Here is a 21,441-nt window from a genome sequence, read left to right as displayed (position 1 = left end):
TACTGGAGTATAGACAGAAGTCATGTGTACATCAAGATGCTGAGAGGTATTGGACAGTACTGATGTAGGAAACAATCTGTGCATGGAAGACTTCTCTGTGCACAACTTCTTATGTGGTGCTGATGATTTGGTATGGATTTCACTCTGAGCTTTCAAGTGAAACTGGTGCAAAGGTGACAGTATCACATTAAGAAGATGGCTAGATTACTCCTTCGGGGACTCAGGGTCTCCCATGTCTGAGATTTAGGAAGTGACCTATCACTCCTCTTTGTTTCCTTGGTAAGGGAAAGAGTCCTTTCCTTAGAAGTCACTGTTCCTGGGACTTCTGTCAAGATTCCAAAAAATCACATAAGCTGCCTGAGATACTGAGGCTGATATGCAAGAGGAGAAACAAAACCCTCAAAACTAATGAGTGTTCTACTAAGCAAGGTTCAACACAGCTTCTTTGTCTTTTCTCTGCCTGTTTTTAAACCTTGAGCTGACGTTGCCTCTCTGAGATACCAGAAACAACAGAATTCCTGTTGCTATGGGGGGAAAAGCCTGTGGACAGGGCTTAAATCACAGTGTCTTTGGCATAATCTGGTGCCAATGCACTAAACCAGAAGACCTGAAGAGTGGTAGGGAAGTGAACTCCTTCTTATGAAAACACAACTGTTTTGAAATTAAATAAAAATAACCAAATAAACTAAGTAAATACTAAATGAAAGAAAGAATAAGTCACAGTAAGTGAGAAAGGTAGGAAGTTGTACAACAGCAGACACTAAGTTTTGCTTCATCTCTAGCCACAGATGGGTTGACAGGGGCAATAAGTCTGCAACTCCCTAAAGCTACGTGTACAAGGCCAAGTTATCTCAAAATAATAACTGTTATTTCAAAATAATTTTGGCAGCATCTACATGACGCACACACTATTTTGAAATAAAGTCAAAATAACGGATGTGTTATTTCAGTTCTGGTAAACCTCATTTCCTGAGGAATGACTGCTATTTTGAAATAGGCTATAGGGGGCTCCAATGGCACTATTTTGAAATAGTGCTATGGACCCAGAAATGCTATTTCAAAAGAGTTGGGTGCTATTTCAAAATTCATTTTGTGTCTGGTTGTGTTATTTCAAAATACCATATTTCAAAAGAGGGCTGTTGCATTGACATAGCCTACATGAGCTTCCTATATGACCTCATGAGAAACTGTCCTGTGCAGCCTCAGGTCAGCAGATGCTGCTTTACAATCTCTAATCAACAGTGCACAGCACCCATAGGTCATATACTTGAAGGAGAAATGAGAAGGAACTTCTATGAGCTCCTTAGGATTTATACTTGGAGTCACAACACTTTGTTTTGTGATCTTATCTGATTTCCCCATGGTAAACAGGATTATGAGTAAGAAGCACAGGAAGTACATAGTTTTGTTGAGTCTGTGGCCATGTCTACACTAGCCCCAAACTTTGAAATGGCCATGCAAATGGCCATTTCGAAGTTTACTAATGAAGCGCTGAAATGCATATTCAGCACTTCATTAGCATGCGGGCGGCCGCGGCGCTTTGAAATTGACGCTGCTCGTCCCGACGGGGCTCCTTTTCGAAAGGACCCCACCTACTTCGAAGTCCCCTTATTCCCATGAGCAGATGGGAATAAGGGGACTTCGAAGTAGGTGGGGTCCTTTCGAAAAGGAGCCCCGTCGGGATGAGCCGCATCAATTTTGAAGCGCCGCAGCTGCCCGCATGCTCATGAAGCACTGAATATGCATTTCAGCGCTTCATTAGTAAACTTCGAAATGGCCATTTGCGTGGCCATTTCGAAGTTTGGGGCTAGTGTAGACATAGCCTGTAAGTTGCATTCTTCCCTACAAATCAATATTAAACCCCTGTCCCAGTATGGTATTCCACATATAGAGCATTGCTGGATGTGCTGCATTTTGGAGGAGATATAAAGCTAAGGTTCCTGACTACTTGCCAATAAACATCCCAAGGCATATTTTGAAAGAGGAAAGGCGTCAACCCTGGTGTTCTGTGTATTTGCATTCTGCCTCCCTGTAATTTCAATCAGATATTCTCTCTCACATCCTGTCCTAACTCTTGTGTAATGTTTCTGTTAATTGGTAAACAACTGTTGCTTTTGAGTGATGAATGAAATGGTCTCTACAAATGAAATCCTAGGTTAAATCCTTTGGGAATCTTTTAGATGATAAGCATGGCAAAGTAACGTACACTATGTGCCAAATTACATGGTTTTTATTTTTATTTCACTGCAAAATATTGAGACAGCACGCAACTAAAAGACTTCCTGTAATACGGGCAGAGATGTTATACAATTGGCAGCAGTGGACACGCTGATGAGAAACTGCTCAACAGGAACATTATTTAACAATAAACATTTATGCGTATTTTCTAGTACAGCTGTTTGGGATATGCTGAGTCAAGAAGGCCACCTTTCTTGCAAGTCTCCTGAGCAGTTGAGTAATTGAGTAATGTTGTTAACTGTGGAGGTTACTGAAGAACTACATTGTGTTGGTACAATATTAATACAGATAGGTACATGAAATAAAAATGTCCTGGACTCCGGCAAAACCAAGAGTGGAAAATTGTGATGACTTCTTTTGGAAAGACCTAAAACTATACTAAATTTCTGTAATCTTTTAAAATGTGGTAGACGTATACTAGTTACAATTAGTATCTGCCAATATGTTTTCTAGAAATTGCTGGCTGTCTTTGTGTATGGAAGCTCACGTGAACACTTGTATTGTGAGAGGATTCCTATTGTTTTATTTAGTTTTCTAAAGAAATAAAAAATAAAATCATTAACTAGAGAACCCCTGACTTTGGCTGGATCTACACTATGAGACAAGTTCGAATTTAAGGCAGTCAGCTCAATATTACCATGTGACTGTCTTCATTGTAAATACCATTAACTCGATTTTGGGAGCACTAATATCGATATTACAATATTGTTGGTACCTCACGGGTATAGCGTCAAGCTCAAATTCAAAAGTTCGATTAAAGGCCATGTGGAAGCACCACATCTTAAAATTGAATTTCTTAGCCTCCAGAGGTGTCCAGTATGTAACCCACAATGCCTCTCGGTGCTCTGCTCTAACCCCTGCTCTCCAGGGCTACGTCTACACGTGCACCCAACTTCGAAATAGCTTATTTCGATGTTGCGACATCGAAATAGGCTATTTCGATGAATAACGTCTACACGTCCTCCAGGGCTGGCAACGTCGATGTTCAACTTCGACGTTGCTCAGCCCAACATCGAAATAGGCACAGCGAGGGAACGTCTACACGGCAAAGTAGCACACATCGAAATAAGGGAGCCAGGCACAGCTGCAGACAGGGTCACGGGGCGGACTCAACAGCAAGTCGCTCCCTTAAAGGGCCCCTCCCAGACACACTTTCATTAAACAGTGCAAGATACACAGAGCCAACAACTAGTTGCAGACCCTGTATATGCAGCACGGACCCCCAGCTGCCGCAGAAGCAGCCAGAAGCCCTGGGCTAAGGGCTGCTGCCCACGGTGACCACAGAGCCCCGCAAGGGCTGGAGAGAGAGTATCTCTCAACCCCCCAGCTGATGGCCGCCATGGAGGACCCCGCTATTTCGATGTTGCGGGACGCGGATCGTCTACACGTCCCTACTTTGATGTTGAACGTCAAAGTAGGGCGCTATTCCCATCCCCTCATGGGGTTAGCGACTTCGACGTCTCGCCGCCTAACGTCGATTTCAACTTCGAAATAGCGCCCAACACGTGTAGACGTGACGGGCGCTATTTCGAAGTTACTGCCGCTACTTCGAAGTAGCGTGCACGTGTAGACGCAGCCCAGGTGTGCAGGAATTAGGAAACAGGAAGACTGTGAATTTCAAGTCGGGACCATGAAGCCTGTAGCTGTGGTCTCATGTTTGTATGAGAGCCTGAGAAATGTCTTTCTTTCTTTGCTATTAGCGCTGTGAGTGCATCTACCCATTACAAATAGCCCCAGCATGGAGTTTGTGGTTCTGTCTCTACACTTGTTATTTTTTTCTACGCTGCCCGGTGCCAGCCACTGCTCTTCCATACCATGTGGCAACAAGGCTGTTTTGGGGGTTGTGCTTGCATAAGAAGCCGAGAAACTTCTTCTCAGTGATTTACATTTGTGCGTGAACCACCCTCCCTCCCCCACAGGTACCATGCAGTCAGGGTCTTTCCTGCGCTCAGGCACATCACGTGGGTAACCCCCAACCCAATAAGAGGACGTGCCTGGTTTTCGGTGCTGACCATGCTGTCAGGAAGCACCATGTGCTGGCTTGCATGCAGTTAGGGTTCCCAGGGCAGGAAAGATTTTTGGGGGCTTGCTGCCACTGGGAGTAAGTCTCCCCCGGCCCCTAAGATATTCATGGGGACTAATTCAACTGGCCCCCTACTGAAACTCCCTCATGCCCTTAGCAAGGGACCTGTCGAGCTTGCTGCCGCTAGGGCAAAGTCTCCCTTGGCAGCTAAGATACTTGGGGGTTTGCTGCAGCTGGGGGGAGGGGAAGTCCCCCCAGTGGCCAAGATATTCGACTGGCCCCCCACACCCTTAGCAAAGGACCCATTGGGCTTGCAGCTGCTGGGGGGGGAGTGCCCCCCGGCGGCTAAGATACTTATGGGGACTACTTCAACATTTCAGCTGCAGACCACAGCCCCACCCCCACCCCACCAAAAATATTTTCGGGGGCTTGCTGTCCATTGCAGACACCTGCTGCTTTGATATTTCTGTTATAAAACCTTTTTCTTAACATTTCCTATCTGTCTTCATGCTTTGACCTCCCAAAAACAAAGGCTGGAGGACTGGTTGACATTCCTGTTTGTGTTATAAGTTCAGTGTATGATATTTCTCTGCCATCCCCTGTGTTGGCAATATCTGTGTAGTGATGAGGGGAGACAAAGATCTTTTCTCCTTGACTTTTCTATCCTTCTTCTTCTAACTTTGAGAATACAGTCTGTCCCTGTGTTATTTTCGGGGAACAGATGCAATCACGGGGGGTGGGGCACTCAGCGGATGGCCAGTTGAGAACACAGCCTGTGTGCAGAAGCCTTATAGTGCATTGAAAAGCTCGAAACCCTCCCCTCTACAACTCTCCTTTCTCAAAAACTTTCCTATCATCTCTTTCTTCAAGCTTTTCAGGGTCCCTGTATTATTTTCAGGGATCGGATACAATCATGGGAGATGGGACAGTCAGTGGATGGCCAGCTGAGAATTAAGTTACAGAAGAAAAAGATTTCTGTTAACTTTTTTTGCCATCTCTGTGGATGCCCAACTTTTCCTTCCTTACAATGGGAAAAATGGACGTTTGCTTGGCATGGAAGGGGAATGAGGAAAATGCAGTGCAGGAAGATGATGTCAAAGACCAGCGAGCATCATCAGAATGCTACGGGGATGAGAGAACTGTGGGATAGGCTCCCACAATGCAGTACTGCAAAAGTTGATGTTTGCCAATTGAGTGTGGCAGCAATAAGTCAACTTAGTGAGGAGCACGTGGGGAAGCGATGATAGTCAAAATCCAATTTATAAATTCCAGAGTTACAAAATCAATATTAATACATTTGATTTTATCTCATAGTGTAGACACAGCCAGAAACTCCTATGCAAACCCTCCAGACACCCAATTCTCACCTCGTTTCTGTAGGATTGCCTGCAGATCTGGCTTGGAGGCTGTATCTACCAGGGTATTTTCACCATTCTCTTGATCTGCATCATCTTCTGTTGTGGATGATCCTACAGAGAGGATTTGGAGTTTGGTCCCCAAGTCTTGTACTTCTGGCTTCAGAAAGGCAGCTGGGCCGTCAATGCCTGCAGGCAAAAGGGAAACAGAATGGAGAAATCTCACTGCTTTTGTAATTGGCTGGCTGTGTTAAGCATTACAAAAAGGCATCTCATTTCACCTCTCCTTGTTTAAACACTCTTTTAGAACAGTGGTCCGCAACCGGTGTGCCCCAAAACAGCGCTTAGTGTTCCTCAGAGCTACGCGCCAGGAATGCCATCCACCACTCTGCTCACACACCCCACTGCTTGGTGGGAGAAGCGCATGGCACCACCAGCAGCAGCAGCTCTAGTGAGTTGCTGGCATTGAGTTAGAGTGCGGGTCAGGGGCTGGGGTACACGGCCCTGGAGGCAGGGTAGAAGATTAGTTTATAGAGGGGGCTAATGGTGCCTGGCTCTGAAGGAGGGGGAGGGTATTGAGTTAGAGCTGGGGGGCTGCCTGGCTCTGGGGAAAGTGGGAGGGAATTGGGTTATATATATTGTGTGTGCAGTGAAATTATAATAAGTGCTGAAGTATGCCACGAGGTGATAAATGTTACTGAGCACTGTTTTAGAACACTGATGATTGCCCTGGCATTTTCCAGAAGGGAAAAATACAATTATTTTCCCAAAGACACACTTTAGAAGTTTATGAGTCAGGAGAACTAGATCCTAAATCTGGCTCTAATACAGAATTCCTACATTGCCTTGGGAAAGCAACCTCTCCAAGCCATCTCTAAATGGTTGTACTTATGTACTTAGACGTTTACAAATCACACCGAAAACCCCAGATTTACTGTATTTATGAGCCACCATTTTAAGCCTTTACTGTCCACAGCAGTCATGTTCTTTCTTAACCTTGATGTTCGGCTATAAATACTCAACTATGTGACAGCCAACTGACTTTGGATTCAACATACACAAGGTTAACCACATAAAGTATCTGTGATATTGCAGTTCTTCTCACAGATACCTTACTCAGAAGGTGTTCTCTCTTCCAGGGACATGGGAGAGTGAAGATTGTTTGGGGTACCTCAACCCTGCATTTCTAAGACCATCTAAAACTTAAGTGCAATCTTCGCTTTGGATTTCTTGGCTTTCTGCTGCTTTTGTATTTTAAAACTGCAACAGCTTACTCAGGTGTTTTACCTTTGGGTTACTGACACATTTACAACCTTCACTCCATCTTAAAAGCTTTTTGGTGTAAAAAATATACAAGTAGCTTCAAGGTTTGGGGAAACTATCCCATTTTCTTTCCTCTGACTTCTGTAGTATCTAGTTTCCTGATTCAGGGTGTTTTTATTCTCTTCTATCTCATTTCAGAAATGCACTCTGACCAGCAAGTTTCTCTTACAATCTACTTTCTCCAAGTTAATTCTAAGTGTGCTATCAGTCCAGCAAGTGCTACAACTAAAGTACTCTCTCACTTCTCTGCCAATGTGCAGCCACTGGCCTCTGGAACAGGAGACACATTTAAACAGATGAGATGCCAGAAAACACAGTACATTTCCAGGAAGCACTAAGATTAGTAAATTCATTTTTATCCCTTTTTAGCTCATGGCATCCATTTGTGTATCATTACATCCCAAGGCACAACCTGCTCATTCCATGAGAGATTACCAGGATCCTAGCTCTCACGGTACCTTTCCTGATACCTTCACAGGATGATGTGGCTTTCACTGTCACTGCCTATTCTTCATCATGTGAGGTCTCTCTGGGCTGTGAGCTTATCACCGTCTCCTGCTATGATACTGTCCCCAGTGGTTCTCGCCACTATTTCACTGTCACGCTGTGTGACCACAGAGCTCCTACCACTAGATCCTTGCTTTCCCAGAGTGCCCATGGCTTTCCTTACTACCAACACACTGCTATGTTGCTGTCACCTCCCTCCCATGTGTAGGGCCTACTGGTCCCAATATTTAACTCCTTGCCATGCAGCAAAACCTAAATCTAATGGATCCTCTTTGCACGTCACATGGACAAGAGTCTGTAAAATTTCTCTCACCCAGCACTTGGATTTGTAATTCACCCTAACCGCAAGTCAATTATTAGGAGAGTGGAGAGAAATTCCAGGACTGAGATGGAAAAAAAAAAACGGAAAAATCCCTGCCACCAGTAGAGGGCAGTTTACTCCTTCAGCATGTAATAGGAATTTTTGCTGTGGCAAAAACCAATGTGTACAAAGAAGACCCAGCAGAGATAGAGGAAAGCAAGAAAACTAAATTCATCAACCCCTATACCACCTTCCCCTTCCCAATCAGTCTGTCGCAGCAGGCTTTGAGAGGTCTGACTTAGAGATAGTGCACGTTCCTGCTGTTCATTTATCCCTGTTCTTTTCTTTTACTGCTTCAAAAAAATCCAGGGAATCTCTCCTACTCCAGATTTATAGCTCCCTCGATTTCTGGGAGCCCAATTAAAGTTCTCAGAAGATGAGGAAATGAGAGGTTACTCACTCTGTGCAGTAACTGGAGTTCTTCGAGATGTTGTCCCCATGGGTGCTCCACCTTTAGGTGCGTCAGCACCGTTGTTCCCACTGGCTGTAGATTTGTAGGTAGCAGTGTCCCCCCATCAGCTGTCCGAGCATGCAGAGCACAGGCATGAGATATCCAAAGCACTTACTGCACATGCACAGGCAGCCAGCTTCTCAGTTCTTCTCTGATCTGGAAGCCAAAGAAGGAATCTAAAGCAGAGGGTAGGTGGTGGAGCACCCACAGGGACAACATCTCGAAGAGCTCCAGGTACTGCATAGGGTGAGTAACCTCTCCTTCTTCTTCGAGTGTCCCCATGGGTGCTTCATTATTAGGTGACTACAAAGCAGTGTCATTGCTTGGAAGTGGGTCCTTCAGGTGGTGTACATCAGCTGATACAAAACAGATCAGCCGAACACGGTCTGAGAGTCAGCATAGGTTTGTATGGAATAATGCAGAGCGGAATTGAGAGCAGACCCCCTTGTCGCTGCTCTGCATGTCATCAGTGAACACACCTCGGAGGAAGGCTGTAGAGGCAGCCAATGTGCATGTGGAACGGCCACAAATGCCCACCAGAGTTTTTTTGTTAAACTTATTGTAGGTGAGTCTTCTACAGCCCGAGATCCATTTGGACAGCCTCTGTTTGGAGACAGGCCTGCCACGTGACTGTTCGCCTGAGGAGACAAAGACTCGGATCGTCTTCCAACATGGCAGTGCTCTCAGCAGGTAGAAGGCCAACGTCTGAAGGACGTTGAGGGTATGCATGGCTCTGTCTCTATTGTCAGTATATGTTTTATGGAACAGTACAGGTAAGTACACTGGTTGGTTGCAGTGGGAAGTTGTAAGTACTTTAGGGAGGAAGTTTGGGTGGGTGGGGAGGACCGCTTTGTCCTTGTAAAAGGCTGCATACATTGTTTCAGACATTAGTGCACTGATCTTTCCTACCATTTATGCCAAAGTGATTGCCACAAGGAAAGCTACTTTCATGCACAAGCGCAGCAAAGAGTAGGCAGTTATCAGTTCAAAGGTTTGCCGGTTAGGGCTCTGAGGACCAAACTAAGGTCCCATGCAGGCATCAACTCTTTAACTGGTGGGAATGTGTTGTGGAGGCCTTTCAGGAATCGCATGATGAGTGGCTGGGTGAAGACCAAGTGGTCTTGAACAGGCAGGTGCATGGGGTCACATGATTGTGAGTGAAGTGCCACACTATGAAGAGTTGCTATTTTTATGAGTAAGTCATCTTTATTGCAGGTCACCTACTGTTTATGAGGATTATTCAGACCTCAGGTGGGCAGTGCAGCTGTGAATCTGCCGGCCACCCAGGAACAATGAGCTGAGGTAAAGACAGTCAATGGCTGGGTAACGAATGGACCCATTCTGTTGAGTTAAGCGTGAGAAGACGGGAAGAAGATAATATGGGAGACATCTGGACAGCGGTAGAGGTTCACAGAACCAGGTCTGTCTGGGCCATATGGGTACTAGTAATGTGACCCAATCCCTGTCCCACCTTATCTTGATCATAACCCTCCCAATAAGAGGAATCAGCAGGAATGCATATGCTAAAAGTGTATTCCATGTGATGTTAAATGCATCCCCCAGTGAATTGCAGCCTAATTCATGGTCTCACCAATAATGGGGGAAGCATGTGTTGGCCCTTGTAGCAAACTGAGACATGATGGGGAAACCCCCATCTGTGAAAGATGTGGCAGATGGTGGATTTGTTGATTTCCCACTCATGATCGGGAGGGAAATTGCAGCTGAGGTCGTCCACAAGTAGATTGATCTTGCCTGGCATGCAGGCCACCACCAGCCAGATTTGTTGAGGCATACACCACTCCCACAGTTGCACTGCTTCTCAGCAGAGTTGTCTCGAGCGTACGCCACCCTGTGTTGATGAAATGCATTGTTGCTGTATTGTTCTTCATTATGAGAACTGTGTTGTTAGTGAGCTGCATGATAGCTGGAAAGCGTCTCTGGAAGGAACCCCTTTGCATCGGTTCTGTGGCTGCATCCACCAGCCGAGAGAGTCTCTCTCTGCAGCTGGAACATGCAATTTTTTTGTTCATCAGATGGATGTGGGGCCTGAACACTGCTCTGAACCAGGCCTGCATTGGTCTTATCTGGAGGCGTGCATGGGATGACTGAGATAGCTGCTGCCACGTGGCCAAAGAGACATAAACGTTGCCTGGCAGTTATGCTGGGACTGACCTATAGCCTGATGATGAGGTCTTGGATGGCCTACAGACTGTGCAGAAGCAGCATGGCTGTGGCTGTCTGGCGATCCAAAAGCACCTCTATGAACTTGAGCATGCAAGCTGGTGTCAGGGCACACTTTGGCAGGTTTATGCATAGACTTAGATTGGAGAATAGCATTCTGGCTACAGCTGTTGTCTGTTGGTTCGGAGCTAAGGCGGTGGCCCCTTATTAGACAGTTGTCTAGGCAGGGAAAGATGGTTACTCCCTTTGTTCTTAGATGTGTGGTGACCAGTGCCAGGACCTTTGAGAAAGCCCTTGATGCTGTGCGTAGCCTGAAGGGCAGCACCCTATATTGAAAGTGTCATTTTGCTATCATGAATCTGAGGAATCATCTGTGCAATGGGTGGACGGTGACATGAAAATAAGTATCCTGGAGGTTGAGAGTGGACAGCCAATCCCCCTTCTGTAGTGCAGGGATGATCGTGGCTAACATTACATCTTGAATCTTTGAAAAAGTACGTGTCAGTTTAGATTTCTGAGATCTCATATGGGTCTCCAACTCTCTGTTTTCTTCCATGTGAGGAAGTAGCGTGAATAGAAGCCCCTTCCCCTGTTGCTCCATAAGTAGCTCTTCTATGGCTCCCAGCTGTAGAAGTTATGCCTCTTACCCAAGCACGGACTCATGAGAGGGGTCCCTAATGTATAATCACTAAGACCCATTTGCCAGTGGTGATGGCTTGCCATGCACGGTATAAAGCTGCTAGTCTTAAGCTGAAGGTGGTATGTGACTCGTCCCAGAGCCCGCAAGCTATGGGGGCTGTCCGACTCTCGACCAAATGTTCAAAATGACTGATGCGGTGGAGCCTATGTAACTAAATTGTCTGTTTTGTTTATGTTTTGCAGCCCCTGTTTGGATGTTCAGAATACATAAGGTGACCCGTGAATCTTTGAGGAAGTGAAGCACCCCATTAATATTTTCTGCAAAAGTTGAGACATTTCGAAGGCAAAGTCCTTGATGGTGGTTTAGACCTCTCTGGGAAAACCAGACAGTTATACGCGTGACATGCAGCGCATGACCACTGCAGATGCTAGGGACTCAGTAGCAGTGTCTGCTGCATCCAGAGCTGATTGTAAAACTGTCTGTGAAATGAGGGAGCTCTCTCTCATGAGGGCTTTGTATTTTTTTTTTTTGGAATTGTTTCAGTAACGGTGTGAAGTTGGTCAATGAAATGGTGTGTGTATTTCGCAAGCGATGCCCCATAATTGGCATTGCAAAATCATAGGGTGGCTGACGAGTACAACTTTTTCCCTCTGTGAGATCCTGCCTTTACTCTCTTTATCTCCTGCGGTGGTATGGCATTCTGCTGCCTACCCTTCTGATTTATGGCCTCTACTATCAGGGAGTCAGAAGGTGAGTGGGAGAAGAGGAATTCAGCACACTTTGAGGCCACACAGTACTTTCGATCCAGCCTCTTTGACATGGGTGGTATGGAGGGTGGGGGCTTCCACAGAAACCTGTCTGGATCCAGGAGGGCTTCATTAATTGGTACAGCCACTCTGTTCTGAGTGGATGAGTATAAGATATTAGAGAGCTTGTCATGTGTAGCCCTTGGTCAAGAGGAATAACTCGAGCCTGTCTGAGACCCTCCTGAAGAGGTCTTGGAAAGTTTTGGGGTAATCACGAGAGAGAGGGGTGGGGGGTGGTATCATCACGCCTGTTGAGGACAATGAGGGAGCGTATTGTGATGGGAGTGGAGAATTCAAGCGATTAACTCCTCTACTGTAAGCAGCATAGTCCTCAACCTCTGAAAACTCCAACCTGTCCAGTGACTGAATACTGGAGTGTCAAGGTCTATGCATCCGTACAGGTTGAGGTAACAGCTGGGAAAGGGGCTGGTAACGAAAAGCCACCCACAGATCCCAGTATGGCCAGCTGAGTGGCATGGGTGGTGGCACCCACTACTGTTGTCTCTGTTGCTGGCTTGGATGACAATTTTCTCCCAGCTCTCGGAAGAGACATGTCATCACCTGAGTCAGAGAACCTTGCAGAAACAGAGGTTCAAGTAAGTGAATGTGAAAGCCTTGAGCTCTATAAAGAGCCTTCACTAAGCAGCAGGATGCCTGGTACTGAGGTGGCAGAAAGCTCCCCAGTGGCTGTGTATTGCAGTATAAATGGCGGAGGGGGCTTAGGTACCTGGGCCCCCTGTACTGTCAGTGCCAGGAACACAGAAATGGCTGTAGCCATATTAAGGACTTTCACACGCTTTGCCAGTGCCAGCTTGTCAATGCTCACAGCTGACAGCACTGGCGTACTCTGAGCAGAAGCTGGTGCACGCTTTGCTGGTGCCGGCATATAAGTGCTCAGAGCTGACAGTACCAATGTATTCTGAGCAGAAGCTGGTGCACGTTTTGCTGGTGCTGACTTGTCAGTGCTCTCAGTTGACAGCACCGATGTACTCTGAACAGAAGCTGGTGCATACTTTTTTGTTTTTCTGCTGGCTTATTCTGCGGTGCCGAGATGATGGCTGAATCAGAGGAGGGGTGAGCACTCTCCTTGTGTTGCCTTTTTGGCAAGGCACTCATAGCTGCCCCCTTAACAGCGCAGACGGCAGCAGTGCGGTGCTTGGAGCTGGTCAATTTCACCCTCGAGGAGGCACCCTCTGTTGTCAGCTCCAGGGGACTTCCCCTTGTCTCTAGGGCTTGTCCGAGTCAAAGCCCTGTCAACAGTCTCAAACCCCTGTGGCTATGTCTGAGAGGGGAGTCATTGTGGTCTGTAGGTCTGAGAGTCTGCCCCATCTGCCAGATTCGGAGCTGCTGTGCCTTGCTCTCCTGGACCATTTTGGCAATCTCTTATGGTGTAGGCAGCCTACCATATTGTGGTGCTGACCTAAATACTGTATGCAGAGAGAGAGAGTGGCCATCTGCAACTGAAACTGAGAGGCCATAAGCAGGGCACTTTTAAAACTCAGAGTGTCAGGCATAAATGAAATTGCCTAGAGCAGCTGCACACTGAAGCAGAGCTTTTAGTATCGGCTGGAGTTCTTGGGAGAAACCACGTCTGTGGCTTCTCTCTGTTCTCTTCTCTTCCTTGTATTTAGCTGTTCCTTGAAGATAAGTTATTCTTTTGATCTGTATATTTTTTTTTAGGTGACTGAGAGGAGAACTGCTGTTGTGTCCGACGCCAGCGGCAATCAGAGAAGAACTGAGGAGCTGGCTGTCCGCACATGCGCAGTAAGTGCTACAGCCATTTGTGCTTGTGTCCTGCGTGGGGAGACAGCCCGGGGGGAACACTGCTACCTTCAAATCTACGGCCAGTGGGCACAAGCCATGCTGACACACCTAAAGGTTGAGCACTCACAGGGACACCCAAAGAAGAACTAAACAGTTCCGCACATACTTCCATTCAGCCAAATGGCTTCAGTTCATCTCTAAAGAGAAATCATTTAGAGATGGATTGATTTTCCCAGCCTAATTAGCTACTGTGTCACTCGAGTCCAGTTCAGATTGATAGATTTTACAGCACAGTGCTGTTTATGAGCAAGATGAGGGACAAGGAACAAATCAATGCTGCACTGCTGTTCTCCTTTTTTACTCAGGAAAATCATTAACCCCTTTAGTTTTTTGCTCACCCATTCCCCTGGGAAAAGTAAACATGAGCTTGCCGAAGATAAAAACAAACTAGCATTATTAGCAATGTTCGTTGATCAAGACAAATACACACCATGCAGGACAACATCGCTGTGTAAAGGGGGGTGTGCCTCCACCAAAGGAGTCTGCTCCTCACAACCTTTGGGCTTTGCCCTACGAAGCTTTGCTTCTGGATTTGGTTGCACCATCAAGGGCTCAAGACGTTTCTTCCTCTGCTTCTTCTCCAGAAGAGCTCTCTGGAAGAGAAACAAAGGATATGAAGCAAGGATGAAAAGCCACACACAGAAGAGCGTAGGAGGCCATTGGCAACAAAATATTTTATACTGGAACCACCGTGAAGCAGGAAAAGCTCTGGTGCACTCTGATAAGGATCTCACTCTTCACAATGATTCCAGGTTGCAGACTTAACTGATGACTCAGGAGTGAGGCACCCACTTGGGTTTTCAGAGTCCATTGCTGCTAGTCAGGAGTCAAGACACGGCCTTAGACTGTGACCTAATCCTTGGCCATCAACAATTTTTCATCTTGCATTCAATATAAACTGCCACAATGCTTTAATTCACACTGAGTTAAATTTAGCAGTTTTATTCTGAATCCGCTAAGATGCCTCTCACAAACCAGAATCAGCAATATAAAACACATCTCATGGTTTTATAAACCACTGTCCATAACTTACTTATTTAAAACTGATCAACAGGATAGAAATGATGACTCATCAGAATCCTCCAGCTTCTCTACAGTAGCTCTGATTCTATGACTTAGCATTCTGCCTTTTCGAATAACATTTTCAGTTACCAAATTTCAGAGTCAAATGTGTAATACACAGAAAACCTAATTTTGTATGAAACTCTGAGAAACAGATTTGTGCAATATTACTTTTGCATAGTTAATAATTCAAAAATCTATAGTAAAATCTTAAGAACAGGTTGCTCTGTCTAGACTTTTAACTATATTTGAGAAGTTGACCCAGAAACAAGCTGGAATAAAATGTTTCTAAGATATATTCAGTTTTGATTGGGAAAAAAAAACAAGATGAAAAGAAGGGAGAGGGATATTGAGAAAAAATTGATCTAGATGGGTAAGATTCCCTATGGGAAAGGATGGATGGACACAGATACATGCCTACCTACCTTCAAATTGTGTCACTCAAAGAATTTTTTTATATAAACTACTCTATGGATGGCATTTCTTGAGAGTTAAGATCCATTATATTTTTGGAGCTAAGGAGATGCTCTGTTGGAGGGATTGCAAGAACAGTGAAACAGAACTGCACATATGGTATTTATATGCAGGAATTAGATGGATCAGGGAGAGAATTATTAAAGGAATTCATCTGATGACAAAATACCAGCTTTGTAGCTAGCCCCTGACCTGCTAATTTAATACCCTAGTAAACAAGCTACATTTTAATACAGAATGATGAATTTCTTTCTTTTTTATTAGCAGCTAAACTTAGCATTGCACATTACCAGAAAAATGTTACTACTTCTCTGAGGCAACTGTGGTACAGTAAAATATGGACTGTCCTTGTAATGGGAAAGTTTTCACACCAAGTATGTATATAAGAGAAGTACAAAAAAAAATGGGTGTTTAGAAATGTGTTCAGACCTTTTAAAAATACTCAGAGGAGGAGGGTTCTCTGCTCAGCAACCCAGAATCTTTAAGCAGATTCTTTTAATATTAACCTGATGCCAAATAAGAAATCAGTAATGTACTATGTAGTATGTTAACGTTTGATTGTAACTCTGCCTTAGTTAAAAAGTTCAACACAAAAAAACAAACATGCCAAAGTTAAGCTTGAGAGCACATCTTTCTTCCAATTTTCTATTACACTGGCACATACTATTTCTCAAATCCTTGACCAGAACTCACTCTTCCACATGACATTATTATTATGCTCGGATATATTATTATAATTCGAGAAAACAAGATAGGACTTGAACAGGAAATGGACTTTTTGATAGCAGCTACCATTCCCAGAGCACTCACAGCTCCCTCGACACTGGGAGTCACAGATGGAACACTAGAGAAGGAGTAGGAATTATGGGGGATCCCAGGGTATTTTAACCATTTGTGTTGACCTAAATGAATGACAGAGAACTTGATACACCAACTGAACTCATTCCTTATGATTCAAAGCTGAATGACAAAAAGTCAGTGAAGGAATATGGAGAATCAGATTTTAGTACTCTAACTCAAGCATGTCAAGTACGAGGGCTGCAGGCAGTCCAATCCAATGTTTTTGTGGCTTGTGGCCACATTTATAAAATATTTAAGTGGGCCCTGTCTGCACAGGACGTGAAACCGGCTGCCCCCACGCGCTGCCTGCTCTGATCACAACCCCCCAGCCCCTGCGCTCAGCCACTAGGACCACAGTGGAGACAGCTCAGCCCCAGGGCATGGGCAGAGAGATCCCTCGGCAGCTGCTGGCTGGCCTGGCTGTGCCTGCCCTTCCCCTTCCCTGCTGCTGCTACATCCCAGCTCACCCGGCACAGGGCACAGGGAGGCAGCCGCCGCCAGCCACCCCGGGGTGCAGCCAAGGAAGCACCTGCTGCTGACTGCCTGAGGATGCCACCCAGCTGAATCTTAAGTGCCATCCACTTTCCACAACTTGGGAACCTGCAGCCCCACTCCTGATCCCCTGCCACCTTGCACCTGGCCCTGGCCCTGGCCCAGCCCCAGCCCCACACTTTGCTGACAGGTTCCCTGCAGAGCTCTGCCTGGCCCAGGAGCTGGGAGGGAGCTGGTTCCATGTGGCTCCCTTGCCTAGCAGCCTTCTGGCATAAGGACAGTTCTGAACCCTCCTGTCCATTAGCAGACTTTTATCTTCTTATGCAAAGCCTCACTAATTCCTCCCCTCTTCCCACGCCAGCCAAACCTCCCCCAGTTTCTTTGGGTGGGTGGGTGGGGAGTTTGCTATGACTTCAACCAAAAACAGTTTTTTTGGGTTTTTGTTTGTTTGGTTTTAAAAAGACGCTTCTCCAGACTGTCAGATGTTCAGTTGCTTCTCACATTTTTCTGTTGAGCTTGCCCTTTTCTGATCAGTAACTAGACAAGGTGGGACAACATGTGGCCTGCGTCCCAGAATCCAGCTCATGGAACCCTTTAATCTGGCCTGTGGAGCCAGCAGCGGCACCATTTTTAAAAGGCAGCCACATAGTTCTCAGGGCTCAGCGCAGCTCACAGGGCTGGGGGTGGTGCGCTTTGCCACGGCTCTCAGGACTCCGGCGGTGGTTAAGTCTGGGGGTGTCTTGGGGCTGCTGGGTGGGGGAGGGGCAGCGGTATGGGGGTGTGAGGAGTTAGGGTTAATTGACATACCCTGGAACCCCCCGTTACTCCTACTCCTTCTCTAGTGTTCCATCTATGACCCCCAAGGTCTAGGGAGCTGTGAGTGCTCTGGGAATGCTAACTGCCATCAGAAAGCTTGGAGGTGCAAGGGGTTAAGCCTGGGGATGGGGGGCAGGTGTGGGGCTATTTTGTGTTCGGCCCCTGGAATATATAAAAATTTGCCATGTGGTCCCTGAAAAAAAAGGTTGGCCACCCCTGAACTAGACATTAAGAAGGCTTTGATTATTACTAGGCCTGGCTGGATTTAGTAGGTTACTAACATAATGGCACGGGTCAAGTGTATGGGACTCTGTGGGAGTGGAGAGAGCCCAGGAGGAGAGCTTTTGTGGGCTTCTACATTTGGGAAAAGAAGCAGATATTTTCTCTGCTTGCTGCTCCCACCACCCCACCGCTTCTCCCCGGGCCTCACGTTAGATATATTATATTTAAATTAAAAATTATCACATATGAGTAAATAACAATTTTACACATCAAATTTTATGAACTATTAATAAAATTATAAAACAATAAAATTCAGATTAAGGTTCTGAATTCTCAGTTAAAATTACTGTATTATATTTGAACAAGACTTGAAAAAAGATTACGAAAAGCATAATGTTTAATAACAAATAATTACAACTTTCAGTAGAAGTACATTTTCTTTGGTCGTCCTGAAAGTGATCAGTTTCTGTTTCTGTTGTCCTCAGTAGGCTTTGAGTTTGACATGCCTGTGTGTAACTCATAACTAAGCTAAATGGGATATTCTGCAAATGTACAACTCACTTCCAGTAAAGACCGATTATGCCTGTCTGCTCATTAGTAACGTTAAGAGCAATCTGAAGGTTGTTCTCACTGAAGATAGCCCCCACTTCTCTCTCTACATTCTCCTCAAAGTAAATAAACACCTGGATGCAAGTGTTCTTCTGTCATCATTCTCCAAACCTATTAAGCTGCCCTTTCTCTTTTTCTCCCTGGTCATGTCTCTTTCTCTGCATGTACTGGCAATTTCAAGTCTCAGTTCTGGTCCCTTTTCTCTTGTTTATCTTTCATAGCAATTAACCTCAGAACGGCCAGGTTGTGCACGCTCTTTCTTTAGTTGCATGACCACTTTATAAAGGCTGGATTGCATGTGCTGGTTTATTATGCTAGCATTACTCATGAGAGCTACTGCACATGAACTGATCTATTATTGTAGCTAGCATTCCTGATGCATGGGCTACAGAGGTTAATCTTATTCTAATATCATTTGTGAGAGACATTTCCCATACTGTGCAGTCTAAGTTAGCTTATTACTGCCCTGTTACCCACTTAAGAATACCCTGAAGATTAAACATATATAAGTCTTTAAACATTACTTTGGAAGAAGAAACAGTGTGTATAAGAATTTGAGAAACTTTACAAGCACATATTGAAAGTCAAATTTATCCTACTGACTGGTAAGCAGACCCTTTAGCAGAAATTCAGAACCATTGTGCTACCCATTGGAGGTTCTTTTCTCTTCCCAGGTGTCTCCCCAGTGCACCATATCAGGAAGGCATAAAAGATCCTGGTATAAGTTTCAAAAGACGTGCAGCTGACAGAGTATTTCTCAAGTCTGTGGCTCTTCCACCAGCCAAGAGAAGCAGTCATGCTATGTTTCAGAGCATGGGCCTAGGAGTTTTAAGGGATCCCCCCCTTCTTGATCCCAGCACTGGCCTATTCCTGGGATAACATCACACAACAGTTTCATCTCCATTGTGCTGTTATCCTCATCTGCTTTGCTGTTGAGGACTTCTTGGATCACACTGGGTGCATCTACACTAGGAACTAACTTTGAAGTTAACTTGGAGGTTAGCACTACATCAAAGTAGCCAGCAGAGAGTCCACACACCTCTTCCCTTACTTTGAAGTTAAAGGAGCCCAACTTTGAAGTCCTTACTCCATTCCTGGGAAAGGAGTAGTGCCCTACTTCAAAGTTTAACTTCGAAGGAGGGTGTATGGAGATGCTCAGCTTTGAAGTTGCTTACTTCAAAGTTGTACTTCGAACTAAGCACAACGTGGAAGTTATTTTTGTAGTGTAGACACAGCCACTATGTCTGGAACCTCGGCCTTGACTATTCTGCTGTGGGTGACCCTGGGGAGAACAACATCACTCTCAGGATCACTGAAACATGCAAGCCTCTCCACCACTACTAGGTGTTAATGTAATGTTATAACAGCTGCAAAGGCAGATGAAGTTTGCAGCTGATAGAGGATTTCCAGTTGTCATAGTGTCCATGCCATTGGTTTCAAGCCCTCTATCTGTCAAAGACAGTGTGGTGACTGTTGTACATCAGTCTCTCCACTTTAAAAGAAGTCCTGCACAGGCATCTTCCTCTTTTGGGAAAACAGTACTTGCACAAGGCAAAAATCTAGTGGTGATTGGGGTGTGGTGATGGGAACAGAACAGCGAGATCTGGAAGTTCCTATTCAGGGAATGACACACAAGGGGTGGGTGTGTGGTTCTGTCACTTTCCTTGAGGACTGAAGCAGGGCGAGCACTTTGGCAGCTGCATCCATGACTGAGCAGTCCTTTTTAGGACCTACTCTGCTCACCATGCATGGGAGAAGGCTAGAAAAGGTGCCCTAAAATAGTCTTGCCTCTGTTCCTCTTTGCTGGACAGCAGCATCCAGCAGGATCACCCTCACAGTGGCTGAATGTGTAAGAGGCTTTTTAATTTTGGAACATGGAACATACATACCTTGATGGACAACTCAAATCATGACTGACCAGAGCGACATACTATCAAATGCTATCAATATCAATGAGCTATCAATGCTCATGAATTAAGTCAGTTTAACATAAATATTGTTGCCTTGTCTAAAACTAGGAATGCTGATGAAGGACAAATGAAGGAGGAGAAAGGGGACACACCTGCTTCTGGAAGGGATAATCTTTGGATGAACCTTGGTTGCATAGAGTGGGCTTTGCTCTAAAGAACAAGCTTCTAAGATGCCTTCCCAAGGTACCACTTGATATCAATAAGGACTCATGATACTCCAACTGAGATTCACTAAAAACCAACAAGCAACTATTGTAAGCCCCTATGCATCAACAATGGATGCTGATGAGGATGTAAGGGAGGATGATTTCTGCTCTCAGCTGGATAACCTTTTACTGGAAGTCCCTAAAGATCATCCTTCTGGGGGGGATTTCAATGCACATGTTGGACGAGACTCAGACCTGTGGAAAGGAACAATCAGGAAAGAAGGAGCTGGAAAAAGTAATCAGAGAGCTCAAGAACAAATGGTTGACTGAGAAAGTGCAAGAATTCCAACATCTTGCAGACATCCACAACACACGTGATTTCTTCAGTGCCACTAAGGCTGTGTAAGGGCCTGCTCATTATGGCATGAATCCCCTTCACTCTAAGGATATAACCACACTTCTGAAGGACAATGAAGCCATCAATTTCAGCTGGAAAAAACATTGTGAAGATCTTCGTAACCGCAACTCAATGGTTGCAGATGAAGTCCTTGAGAGAATCCCCCAACAATCTCCTAGGGATGAGCTTGGAGACCCTCCCAATTTGCATGAAGTACACAATGCCATTAAGCAGATGAGATCCAAGCTGAAATCTTTAAAGATCGTGGACCAGAGCTAATTTGTCACCTTTATCTACTCATCCCTAAAATCTGGGTAAAGGAGGAGGTACCCAGTGAAATGAGGGACACCCTGACTGGCACCCTCTTCACTAAAAGGGATAAACTTAAATAGTGGAAACTATTGTGGTATTTCCTTGCCACTGCAGGCAAAGTTGAGACATGGATGCTTGCAACTCACTTTCTGCCCTTGCCAGAAAAAAATTTACCAGAGTTACAGAGTGGTTTCCGACCATGTTGCGGAACTCTGGATAGGATCTTCACAGCACAGGAACTGCAAGAAAAGTATCAGGAGAAAAACCTACCACTGTATATGGCTTTCACTGATCTAACTAAAGCCCTTAATTCACTGAATTGCTGTTCCCTTTGGATTGTACTTTCAAAAACTGAGTGTCCTGATAAATATATCCATGTCCTAATGTTGCTT

General features: G+C 45.3%; 1 protein-coding gene across 5 annotated transcripts in view; it reads right to left on the bottom strand.

Moving 5' to 3' along the window:
- Positions 1 to 21,441, bottom strand: part of TULP3 (TUB like protein 3) — a 71,456-nt gene that overhangs the window by 19,883 nt on the left and 30,132 nt on the right. For all 5 annotated transcript variants that reach the window (XR_012646559.1, XM_075002622.1, XM_075002635.1 and 2 more), the window contains exons 3-4: positions 14,140 to 14,302; positions 5,629 to 5,805 (exon numbers count right to left, since the gene is read on the bottom strand). Coding sequence is in view for 4 of the 5 variants with exons in the window: in XM_075002622.1 (XP_074858723.1) it covers positions 5,629 to 5,805; positions 14,140 to 14,302 (340 nt within the window). In the remaining variant the exon portion in view is untranslated. The remainder of the gene's footprint in view (positions 1 to 5,628; positions 5,806 to 14,139; positions 14,303 to 21,441) is intronic.

The sequence above is a fragment of the Carettochelys insculpta genome, chromosome 1, assembly GCF_033958435.1.
Source record: "Carettochelys insculpta isolate YL-2023 chromosome 1, ASM3395843v1, whole genome shotgun sequence".
NCBI lineage: Eukaryota > Metazoa > Chordata > Testudines > Carettochelyidae > Carettochelys > Carettochelys insculpta.
Note: the sequence above shows the minus strand (reverse complement) of the source record. Positions and strands in the feature narration are given on the sequence as shown.